At 37.8% G+C, this 12,953-nt stretch overlaps 2 protein-coding genes across 2 annotated transcripts; both read left to right on the top strand.

The window, feature by feature from the left end:
- Positions 1-260: 260 nt before the first annotated feature.
- Positions 261-4,740, top strand: LOC112706076 (WAT1-related protein At4g08290). Its single transcript, XM_025757171.3, has 6 exons — positions 261-539; positions 1,403-1,465; positions 1,550-1,666; positions 2,784-3,186; positions 4,203-4,354; positions 4,450-4,740. The coding sequence occupies exons 1-6, from the start codon at positions 355-357 to the stop codon at positions 4,652-4,654; spliced, it is 1,125 nt and encodes a 374-aa protein (XP_025612956.1). The 5' UTR covers positions 261-354; the 3' UTR covers positions 4,655-4,740.
- Positions 4,741-8,619: 3,879 nt separating this feature from the next.
- Positions 8,620-9,296, top strand: LOC140174659 (uncharacterized). Its single transcript, XM_072200146.1, has 2 exons — positions 8,620-9,156; positions 9,264-9,296. Exons 1-2 carry the CDS (start codon positions 8,620-8,622, stop codon positions 9,294-9,296), a joined length of 570 nt encoding a protein of 189 aa, XP_072056247.1.
- Positions 9,297-12,953: the final 3,657 nt, after the last annotated feature.

Genomic DNA, 12,953 nt, shown 5'->3' with positions numbered 1-12,953 from the left:
TTACAAAAATAATTGTGTTATTTGAAGCATTAAAAGTGATCATTTAAATGCACAACAACTTTTTTACCCATAATTAAATATGAAGGTACATGATGACTTGATTGATTTTAATAAGAACCATTATTATTACTAGTAAAAGATGTGGTTTAAATGAACACGTGATTTTAATTATTCCAATAACATAAGTTTGTCTTTTAGTATAATTAAAATTGATTGAATATGATAAGTGGTTGGGTGGTATATATAAATAGTAGGGAGGCACCATTGCTCTTTGCAGAGAGTGTTGCAAATACGAAACAAAGAAAGCAATTAAGTTGTTCTGAGTTCTCACGCACCTATCTACTAGCGATCAAGATGGGTGCGTGGATGAGAAATGCAAAGCCATATCTGCTTCTTGTGGCGGTGCAATTTGGTTCAGCGGGAATGTTCATATTCGCCATGGATGCAATTGCCAAAGGGATGAGCCATTACGTTTTCATTGTGTACCGTAATGCCATCGCCTCTGTTACTCTCGCTCCCTTTGCTTTTCTTCTTGAAAAGTTAGTTTCTCTTACTTTCCTTCACTTTAATTTATTCAACCATGCATGCACCATGCACATACACAAACCCTTGTTACTTCTCTTTCCCCTCAAATGATTTTAGGTGAAAATTGAAATGCAGTTGATTTCATGTGAAGTTGATAGTTAAGAGCCGTTAGATGAAATTTTAGTCAAATCAGTCAAATCATCTAACCGCTCTCAAATATCAACTTTACGTAAAATCAACTCTTCTAAATTTCTACCATGATTTTATATTATTAGACATATAATTATTCAAATGTTTTTCTTTATATCATATAATTATTTTTTTTTAAATTTAAGTTAAAAGAAGACACATGAATAATTATATATCTCTAATATATTTTTTTAAATAAGAGTCTCTTTTGTATTTGTTAGAATTTTTGCATAATTTTTTTAATTTATTTTATACTATTTTTTTCTTTTAAGATTTAACAAAACTTGAATTCTAGAACGTTTAATGGTAAAAATTTTAATACTATATCATAAAATTAATTTTACTAAAAACTTAAGCTGATAAGAGAGATACATGAATAATTATATTTTTTTAATACTATCAATTTAAATTTTTACGAGAAGTAGTTTTATGACATATTATGACAATTTTTATGACTTAAAGGTCTGCAATTTGATTTATGTTAATGAAAAAATTAGCATAAAGACAGATAATAAAAAAAGACTTATATAAAAGTTTATACAAATCTTAAAATATTTTTTATGCCAAAAAATGTATTTCTTTTTATCAATATAAATTTTTAAAATAAGTAATTTCATAATAAATATATTTAATTAAACTGTTTAATATAATTCGTATTAACATCTTTGTGTGTATATATGTTTTGCAGGAAGGTTAGGCCAAAGATGACAGTGCGGGTATTTGTAGAGATAATGGCGTTGGCTTTCTTCGAGTAATGGTCACATCTAATACAATTAATTGAATTTCTAGTTTGTTATTAATAGTTAAGTAACTTAATTATATTATGATAATGCAGGATTATACTTGATCAATGTTTCGCCCTGCTAGGGATGAAATACACATCGGCATCATTTCTATCAGCAGTGATGAATTCCGCACCTTCCATTACTTTTCTATTGGCGGTCATTCTTCGGTAAGTAAGTAATAATTTGCAATCAAGTACATTAATGTCGTCTTAGATTTGCAAAATTCTCCATTAATACGTCTTGCCTAAAGTATCATGTATCAAAAGTTTTGACGAAAAATGGGTGTGACGCAAGCCAGAAGAGCTAAATGAATATCCTCCACGGATCCCACTATCTATCACTTGTTCTCGTACGTTAGGGGTAGTCAAATTAATTATTCCAATAATTTATTATTATTTTATTTTTCAAAACTAATCTACTAAATATACAAAAAGAAATTGTGAAATATAAAAAAAAATATATGATAAATATACTTAAATTTGTTAAAAATTTTAAAAATATTCATAAGTTTTATTTTATTTTAATTTTGTCTAAAAAATTTTTGAATTACATCAAACATATTCCTAACGATTAATTTTTCAAAAATTTAGAAATAATTCAGTAATAATTTTACAAGAACAACTTTTAATACAAACAAATCAAACAAAGTTGTCATATATTATTACTGAATTGGTATTAAATTTTTTAAAAATTTAACTGTCAATAATATATTTGATGCAAAACAAAAATTTTAAAAATAAAATTAAAACAAAATAAAATTTACGAATTTTTAAAAAAATTATAATATATTTTAAAAATAAAAAATATATTTTATTCCAAATATTAATACATGAAATATTAATATTCACATAAAAATAATACATGAAAATATTAATATTAATATTCACATAAAATTAATTTTATGTGAATAATCACGTATCACCAAATAAGACTGAAAGGCTGAAAATCATAAGATTTTAATGTCAAGAAGGTGACAAACAAAACTATCATGTTTTGATCTTTCGGAAGTGTTTATTTGTTCTTATTTTGTAATTTATTTTTACATACCATTTATATTTGTAAAGATTCATGTAGATAATTGAGAATTGTTAAATTATAATTTAATTAAATTATTTAATAATTTTTAACTATCAATTTTATACGAAATGAAATTGATTGTACCTAAATTTTTAGGTTTGTATTTAACACATTAATTAATCATCATTCTAGAAAAGACTAATTTATGTAACATATTTGATGAGAGAAGAACAGAAAGAATATTTATTCATGTTATTTTGTATGTAGAATGGAGCGCATGAAGATTAAGGAGGTAGCATGCCAAGCAAAAGTGATTGGAACTGTGGTTACTTTTGGAGGCACCTTAGTTATGGCACTCTACAAAGGCACCGCAGTTACCATTTCAGGGGCAACCAAAGCGGCCCACGGGCCGGAGAATGTGAACAACCCTTCCGGCAGCCACTGGGCAATAGGAACATGTTTTCTTATCATTGGTTGCATCGGCTTCTCTGCCTTTTACATATTGCAGGCCATAACGTTGCGCAAGTACCCAGCAGAGATGTCGCTCGCAACGTGGGTCTGCTTCGCCGGAGCACTTCAGAGCTCACTTGTGGCGGCTTTTGCCGAGCGCCACCGTCCTCATGCATGGGCTCTTGGTTGGGACATCAGACTCTTTGCTCCAGCTTACGCGGTTAGTTATCTATTTTATTTGGATTTAGATCCTCTAAAATTTGAATTTCATTTTAGAGAGTAAAGTGTGATCTCTCATTATTTATTTTATAGGTGAGATCAAGAATAAATATAAAAGAGAAACTATTTAAAGATAAAAGATCACACTTTATTCTCTAAAATGAAATTCAAATTTTAGAGAATCCAAATCCTTTTATTTCAACGTCAATAAGCATTTTTAAATTGGTTATTAATTAGTAATTATTTAAATTTTATTTTTTTTAAATATATAATTAATAATTATTAATTACAGTTGTTTAAAGCTGGCTAGTTAAGAGTTATTTACATATATTTTTTATTTTATTTAGGCTATAACTATTCAAGCAAATTAAATACGTCATATAAAAATTATAAATAAAAAAATAATTTAATATATTTGACTAAATTATTTATTTTATAATTTTATGAGAAAAGGAAAAATAGGTTCTTGACCTTTTGATATGTAGACATTTAAGTTTTCGATAATTTGAAAATACATTTAAGTCTCCAACCTTTTCAAAACTTGAATATATCGATCCCTTATATTCACTTGGGTCTGTGACTCAACGAAAAAATCAAACATGACTCCCGTTGCACTAGTTTAGTTGAAACGTTGAAACAGATACACACGTGAGAGAGTTTTTAAAATTGGACAAATTAGATTCAAAGATTAATATATTCAAATTTTAAAGAGATTAAAAATTTAAATATATTTTTAAATCTTTCAGAGACTTAAATATCTACAAATTAAAAAATTAAAGATCAATTTATCTTTTTCTCTAATTTTAATTTAGTAAAATAGCTTGTAATGGATCACAATCCAAAGTTGCAACATATTTCAACTAAATTGAATTGGTATAATAGTAACATATAACAATTTATTAACTAATGACAAATTTTTAAACGAAACTTTAGATACCATGAGAAACAAAAACAATACCATATTCCTGATTGAATGATTAATGTACTCAACTTTGTTGGTTTAATTGTTTGTTTCAGGGAATAGTAACATCAGGAGTGCAATACTATATACAAGGGATGGTTAGCAAAGCAATGGGTCCAGTAATTGTAACTGCCTTTAATCCATTGCGTATGGTCATTGTTACCGCCTTGGCTTGCATCGTTCTCTCTGAGCAACTCTACCTCGGAAGGTACTAAATATTATTAATCATATACAATGTATACTAAAATCACTCATCAAAATCAATTATCCGAAGCTGATGTGTTTGTTTATTGTTATGATTAGTGTAATTGGGGCAATAGTGGTGGTTGGAGGACTATATGCAGTGGTGTGGGGAAAATATAAAGAGCAGAAAGCAAAGGAGAACTCTGAACAACAACAACAACTACCTGTCATTGCTCTCACAAATAATGATACTAATAACAAACCCCAATTTTTGGTCATTCAGCCTCATCAACAAATATCAAGCACAGAAAGCCAGACCAAATAAATATATTTGCCAACATTCATTTTGTTTTCATTTGTAATTAATAAATATTAAAATTAATAAATATTAAATAAAATAAATTTTAATTATTTGAGTTATTTTTTTTATTATTTCTCTAATAAAATAAAAATATTGACTACAAAAATAATAATAGACTGCTAGATTAAAATATTAAAAAATATTAACCAAAATAAATTAAAATTACTCACCCTTAATTTTTTTCGATTTTAAACTTTAAAAATTATGGTACTCAAATGGTGTTTAAGATCGAGCCACGTGGCCTTTAAGTAACTGCACTCATAGAAATAACATTTTATCCCAAATTGGTCTTCTGGCTAATTTTTGGTATCTAATTATTATTATTATTATGTAATAAATAATTAATATTTATATAAAATACTTTTATATTTACAGTGGATACAAATTATATTTATATTTTGTTATACATATCATTCTATGAGAATCATGATGAAACAATATGCAATAAAACATATTAGCATCTCTAATTTTTTTTTCGTGTTTCCACACTTTTGTTTATATTATAATTTAAAAATAATTAGTGTATGAAATAGTGATTAACATATAATTAGTGTTGTTCATATCCCGACCCAACACAAGGGCTCAGGTCCAAACGAAAGGCCCAACCCACAAGGATGAGCCTCACATTACGCCGACCTTCTCTTGAGAAGTCGGTTCTCGCCACGACTTCCTTAAAGAAGTCGGAAACGAGGATTAGATGGCAGATAATACTAAAATAACTGCCCCTAAAATCTCTCAACCCACTTCCAGGAGTCATATCTCAACTTCTCTAAGATAAAGGGACGGTTATCCACCTTAAAAGGTGGAACTACTTCAACGGTGGTTATTGGTTCACCACTATAAATACACTGACACCCCTCAGGTATCTCTAAGTCCCAATACTCTCTAGACCTGCTCACACCCTTGCTGACTTAGGCATCAGAGTGTCTTTGCAGGTACCACCCCCTATTCACTCACACTCACAAGTCGGACGGAAGCCCCAAAGGTGCGAACCCATTCGAAGGCTTCCCTTCTTAGACGATTAGGCCAACCTAACGAATCTAGCCCATTAATCTCCGGTTATCTATCGTAACATTGGCGCCATTGCCGGAGAACCGAGATATCAACCAGTAATGGCGGACAACTCACCAGAGGATGGTCATACAGCGTCTGATTCCGAATAAGAAAATCTAGATACCGGAAACAACGACGCGAACCTGACCCTTCACCAGGGAGCCAACGACCAGCATAGAGAAGGCGCCTCTGGGTTTAAAAACCCAAAGGTAAACTCCTCGGAAGGACGAGAATCAGGAAAGGAAGGACCACCCCCATGCAGCCGAGTTAATGGGGTTGGTCCATGGTCACCAAGGTCGTTTGGAACAGCTGGAACAGGAATTAGAACGACAACGAGAGGCAAAGCGAAATCTCAGGGAAGAGATAGAGCGACAAAAAGAGTTAGAAGAAAAACTCTTGAAGTTAGAATATTCCCTTAGAAGTCGGAACTCCCGTGGCGACCGAGAAGAGTCGCCCCTGGGAGGAGAGGATCCGTTCAGTGAGGACATAATGAGGGCAAAAGTTCCAAGAAACTTCAAAAGCCTTGATATGAACCTCTACGGCGGAACTATAGACCCGAAGCATCATTTAAGCAATTTCAAAAGTCGGATGTATCTGGCTGATGCTTCTGATGCAACTCGCAGCAAAGCTTTCCCGACCACCCTGTCAAAAGCGGTGATGAAGTGGTTCGATAGCCTCCCTCCAAGGTCGGTTACTAGTTTTGAGGACCTCTCGAAAAAGTTCTTAATGAGGTTCTCCATCCAGAAGGATAAAGTAAAGCACGCACCAAGCCTCCTGGGAGTTAAACAGGAGGTCGAAGAACCTCTACGAGACTACATGGAAAGGTTCAACAAAGCATGCTTGAAGATTCAAGACCTGCCCACAGAGGCAGTTATCATGGGGTTAGTAAATGGACTTAGAGAGGGCCTATTCTCTCAGTCCATATCGAAAAGGCACCCCCACCTCTTTGAGCGATGTACAAGAGAGAGCAGAAAAGTACATCAACATAGAGGAGAATGCCAGATTACGGGAGCCAAGCTGGCGACAGGGGCCCCCTCACTCAGCAAAAGAGAAAGAAAGGGAGCCCAAGAAAAAAGAAGAGGTCGGTCCCGACAGGCCAAGGAGATATCACTCCTATACTCCTCTAAAAGTTTCCATAGTAGACGTATACAGAGAAATCTGTAATACTGAAAGATTGCCGCCCCCTAGACCCATCAAAAACAAAAAGGGAGGAAGTCGTGGCGACTACTGCGAGTACCATAAGATGTATGGCCACTCAACAAATGATTACTAAGGGGAAAATTTCAAAACTCTGAGCATCGACTTTATCGTCATCGATGTCAGATCGGCGTATAATGCCTTGATCAGCAGGACTACGCTAAATCGGCTTTGAGTGGTGGTGTCAACCCCTCACCTTTGCATGAAATTTCCAACACCTAAGGGAATAGCGACGGTACGGGGAGACAAAAAATTAGCAAGAAAATGCTACAACGAAAGCTTGAACCTCCGAGGAAAGAGCAAGGAAGTTCACACCATGGAGCTCGGGGGAATAAAAGCTAATGAAGAGCTACGGCCACAGCCAGGAGGAAGAACTGAAGAGGTCCAAATCGAAAAAAAGGAAGGAAAAATACCAACATAGGAGCCAGTCTAGACAGAGATTTGAAACAGAGGCTGATAAAGCTCCTGCGAGATAATTCCGACATCTTCACTTGGAAAGCTTCCGACATGCCAGGGATAGACCCTCATCTCATGTCCCACAAGCTTTCAGTACACCCCGGATCACGACCCGTATAGCAGTGCAGGCGCAAGCTCGGAACAGAACGAGCTCAGGTGGTGGAGGAGCAAGTACAAGCCCTCTTGGAGGCCGACTTCATCCGAGAGGTCAAGTATCCGACATGGCTAGCAAATGTAGTGCTAGTCAAAAAATAAAACGGCAAGTGGAGGATGTGCGTCGACTACAGCGACCTGAACAAGGCATGCCCCAAAGACCCATATCCACTTCCCAGTATTGACACCCTAGTAGATGCGAACTCAGGGTATCAGTACTTGTCATCCATGGATGCCTACTCGGGATACAACCAAATTCCGATGTATAAGCCGGACGAGGAAAAAACTTCATTCATCACACCTAGAGCAAACTACTGCTATGTGGTAATGCCTTTTGGATTAAAAAATGCAGGGGCCACATATCAAAGGTTGATGAATAAAGTGTTCGCTCCCCACCTCGGAAACTTAATGGAGGTCTACGTAGATGACATACTGGTGAAAACCAAGGAGGAGAATGACCTCTTGACAGATCTCTCGCAAGTTTTCAACACCGTAAGGTTACATGAGATGAGACTAAATCCCACAAAATGTACCTTCGCGGTAGAAGCGGAAAAGTTTCTAGGGTTCATGCTAACATAAAGGGGATCGAAGCAAATCTCGACAAGTGCAAAGCTATTCTAGAAATGAAAAGCCCGACTTGTATAAGGGAGGTCCAACAATTGAACGGCCAACTCGCCGCCCTTTCCAGATTTTTGGCGGGATCGGCACTAAGATCCCTTCCACTATTCTCTCTACTAAGAAAAGGATGCCAGTTCGAATGGACTCCGGAATGCGAAGAAGCATTCCAGGAGCTCAAAAGGTTTTTGAGCCAGCCTCCAATTCTGACCCGACCCATAGTCGGAGAAGAGCTCATCCTGTACCTGTCAGTAGCAGACAGAGCTGTAGCATCAGCTCTAATACGGGAAGATGAGGTCGGGCAGCATCCTGTGTACTTCACCAGTAAAGTTTTACAAGGCCCTGAACTAAAGTATCAAAAACTTGAAAAGTTTGCATACTCCGTAGTAGTAGCCTCACGTCGATTACGGCCATATTTCCAAGCGCACACGATAAAAGTCCGAACGAACCAGCCCATGAAGCAGATCCTCCAGAAGACGGACATTGTGGATAGAATGGTTCAATGGGTAATAGAGCTCTTCGAATTCGACTTGAAATACGAAGCCCGGACGGCAATAAAAGCCCAATGCCTCACCGACTTCCTAGCAGAATACGCCGGAGATCAAGAGGAAAAATCCACTACATGGGAATTATATGTAGATGGGTCCTCCAACAAGGTTAGAAGCGGTGCAGGCATAATACTGATCAGCGAAGGGGGAACGCAAATAGAAGTCTCCCTCAAGTTTGAGTTTCCAGCTTCTAACAATCAGGCAGAATATGAAACCTTGATTGCAGGGTTAAAGCTGGCAGAAGAAGTTGGTGCAACCAAAGTAATGGTATTCAGCGATTCTCAGGTGGTTATTTCCCAAATAAACAGAGAGTATCAGGTCAAAGATCCTAACATGAAAAGGTACTTGGACAAAACCTTGGAGCATCTTATGCACTTTAAGGAGACCGAGGTGAAGCATATAATACGAGACCTCAACAGCAAGGCAGACGCCCTCTCCAAGCTCGCAAGTACCAAACCAGGAGGGAACAACAGAAGCCTAATCTAAGAAACTATCCACGAACCCTCTGTGGTCAAAACGGAGGCTGTTCAAGATGTCTTTGAAGTCGCCAGGTTAGATCTCAGGTGGATGAAGCCCTTAGTTGAATACCTGAAATTCAACATCCTCCCCAAAGAGAAAAAAGAGGCCAAAAAGATCCGGAGGGAAGCACAAAACTACACGCTGGTGAAAAATATCCTCTATAAAAGGGGAATATCAACACCACTACTAAAGTGCGTTCCGACCTCAAAGACAACTGAGGTGCTAGAGGAGGTGCACAATAGAATCTGCGGGAACCATCTTGGGGCAAGGTCGTTAGCCAGAAAGGTAATCCGAGCTAGGTTCTATTGGCTGACCTTTCAAAAAGATTCCACAGAATTTGTGAAAAAGTGCCAACCATGCCAGATGCATGCAAACGTCCATGTAGCTCCTCCCGAGGAGCTCATTAGTATAACTTCCTCATGGCCTTTCGCAAAATGGGGGTTAGACTTGCTAGGACCATTCCCCCAAGTGTTAGGGCAAGTAAAGTATCTAATAGTGGGAGTGGATTATTTCACAAAGTGGATAGAGGCAGAACCATTGGCCACCATCACCGCTCAGAGAAGTCGAAAGTTCCTCTACAAGAACATTATCACCAGATATGGAGCACCTCACTCCATCACTACCGATAATGGCACTCAGTTCACCAACTCAACCTTCAAAAACGTGGTGGCCAGCATAAAAATCAAACATCAGTTTACATCGGTGGAACATCGACAAGAAAATAGACAAGCCGAGGCAGCAAACAAGATCATACTGGCAGGGTTGAAAAAATATTGCAGGATGCAAAGGGAGCCTGGGCTGAGGAGCTCCCACAAGTACTTTGGGCTTATCGGACCACACCTCAGTCTGCCACAGGAGAAACACCCTTCCGACTTGCTTATGGCATAGAAGCCATGATACCAGTCGAAATCAACGAGCAAAGCCCAAGGGTGAGCTTCTACGACGAGGTTGGAAATATACAGGGACACAAAGAAGAACTTGAGCTACTCCCCGAAGTCCGAGAATGAGCCCACATTAGAGAAGCAGCAATGAAACAAAGGATGACAAACAGATATAACAAAAAGGTCATTCGAAGAAGCTTTGCCCCAGACGATTTGGTTTTGATCAGAAACGACATAGGAGTCAACAAGTCTGGGGAAGGAAAGCTCACTGCTAATTGGAAGGGACCATACAAGATTAGTGAGGTATTAGGAAAATGTTATTACAAAGTGACCAACTTAAATCGCACCGAGCTACCTAGGTCGTGGCATGCTTGTAATATGAAAAGGTACTACAGTTAAAAGCGAACTCTACTCCCTGATGTACTATTTTCCCAACTTCATGATTTTTTCCCAAAAGAAAAGGGTTTTTTCTGAAGGGAGGTTTTTAAGGAGGCATCATAGTAGAGACTAAGGGGTCATAGATAGTCAAAAACCCTTAGTAGCAGTAAAGTACCTTCGCAAATAAACAAAGATCTTTTACAATATCTCTTATAAATTCCTTCTCGCTTTCTTTCTTTCTACGAAACGCGCCGACTTAAGCTCGACAAAGCATGAAAATCCCATGAACTGACCTAGATGGTCGTCAGGATAAAACGACGAGGTACAAGTCAGTGTAAAGAGGTTATAAAAGTCGATCATGATAAACTCGGAAATTATCTAACTAACAAATCGGAAAAAATCGAGAAACAGAAAAATGCATCGCAAAAATAACCTAAGTTATAAGAACTTAATAAATCAAAAAATTGACAAGGAATACCAAAAAGATATCAGAAAACTTGTAGAAAGCACTAAGGAAAAGACTGTCCCAAGCCGTCAAGAAAATTTGAGAAAAACTTAGAAGAAGGGACAGCCAGCCATGAAAAAGTTTTTTCAAAACAAAGATCAAAAAGGTTTTTCGAAACCTAAACAGAAAGGCATGCGCATAACCAACAAAGATAACATAAACCCTTGTCCAAAAAAGGGTATTTTTAAAATATTTTGTTTACGGCCATAAAAGCCCAAGAAAATGTCAGTAGAATACCACAAAATAAATAGTTTAAAAAAGGGGGACCCACAAGCCGGGCCCCCATATAGCCACAAATAATTTTTTCTTCTCAGTTAGGAATAACCCCGACCTGCTCCTTAAAGATCCTCCACGCCTCCTCGGCTCCCTCAGCAATGGAGTCCTCTAGATCTGCATAAGCATCCCGAGCTCTTACCAAATCCTTTTTAACCTCCACAAGGTCCTGGAACAAGCTCGAATAGCTCTGCTTCGCTTTCTCCCTCAGACCCTCTGCCATGGCACACCGGCCCATCAACTTCCTCTCCTCCTTCCGAAGATTATCCCTCTCCTCCTTCAACCCGACGACCTCCTCCTTCAAACTCTTTTCAGCCTCCTGGTACAAAAGTATCATCCCCTCTAGCTCCTCAACCCTCAGGATGAACCCAAAGAGCTGAGGAGAGTCTTCTAAAAAATATCAAGGAACTTTGTGCACACCCCTGCCGTCCTGATACTCTCCTGAGCCAGAATAGTAAGGTGGTTTCGAACAGAAGCATCATCCATACTTATACGAGTATGAGGATAGATATGCTTCCGAACAAACTGAGGCGCATCCACATTGGCCTCACCTTCAAAAGAAGAGCTAGACTCTAAAGTCTTGCGCTTCTTCTTTTCTGGCTCAGGGGAAGATCGGGGAGGAGGGGACGGCAGAGAAGAGGCTGAGGAAGAAATAACAATAGGACGAGTGGGGGTCCCCAAATTGTGAGAAGGAGGGGGAGGAGAAGGAAGAGAAGGACCAGCTGCCCTGGAACCGCCGACTCTGGCACGGGACCTCGCTTTGGCCTCCTGAACTCTCTAGTAAGACTCCCTGAAATTCTTCTTCGACATTTCTGTAAAAGCAATTAGGAAGCTAAAGTCAGTAAAACAGGTAAAAAAAACAAGTCATGCGACCATCAAGTCGGAAAATATGATGAACAAACAAAAAGCTACCTAGTTGAGCTTGGACAAAGGTCGGAGACCCCTGGAGAATCTTTTTTGTATCCAGGTAGGGGGCTCTCCCCCATAGTTCTCGGAGAAACCCCACAATGGCCGCCTCCACCTCATCCAAATCGTCAAAATCGTATTTTTCACAAGGAGAGGCCTCTATCCAGTACAGGGGAAAACGAGGAGAAGAAGTTTCATCTAGGAAAAAGGGGTGGTGACCCTCTACAACTTGAACTTTGAAAAAGAAATTTTTGAAGTCATGGAAGGATTCATCAAAAAGGGTAAAAACTCTCCGGCCTTGTATGGCCCGGAAAAACATCCACTGCTGTTTGTTATTTTGCCCACTGAAAGGCTTAGTCATGTGAAAGAGATAAAAGAAAATCTTCAAAGAAGTCGGAAAGTCTAAAGCATGGCTGATAAATTGATAAATTTTCAGAAAACCTCAATAATTAGGGTGAAGTTGGGTAGGAGCAACATGACAGTGGCATAAAATAGCTATCTCAAAATCAGAAAAAAAGGAAGAAAAACGCCTAAGCGGGTAATCATACTCTCATACATATAGAAAAAATGAGGGGCTGCCTCAGAATCCCAAAACAAACCCGGTCTTCCGGACCCGGGACAATCAGTTCATATTTTGACTCATCCTCATTAGAAGTACATGCCTATGATGAGTGCGAAGGTTGGTGATGAAGTCAGTATCAACAATAGGTTCTTCCCCCAGAACCATGACATCCACCCATCGAGCAAGGGTTTCTACAGAAGACATTTTTCCTAGAAAG

Source organism: Arachis hypogaea, chromosome 8 (assembly GCF_003086295.3).
Source record: "Arachis hypogaea cultivar Tifrunner chromosome 8, arahy.Tifrunner.gnm2.J5K5, whole genome shotgun sequence".
NCBI classification, from domain to species: domain Eukaryota; kingdom Viridiplantae; phylum Streptophyta; class Magnoliopsida; order Fabales; family Fabaceae; genus Arachis; species Arachis hypogaea.
The sequence above is the reverse complement of the archived record's forward strand: the minus strand, read 5'-3'. Positions and strand labels throughout refer to the sequence as shown.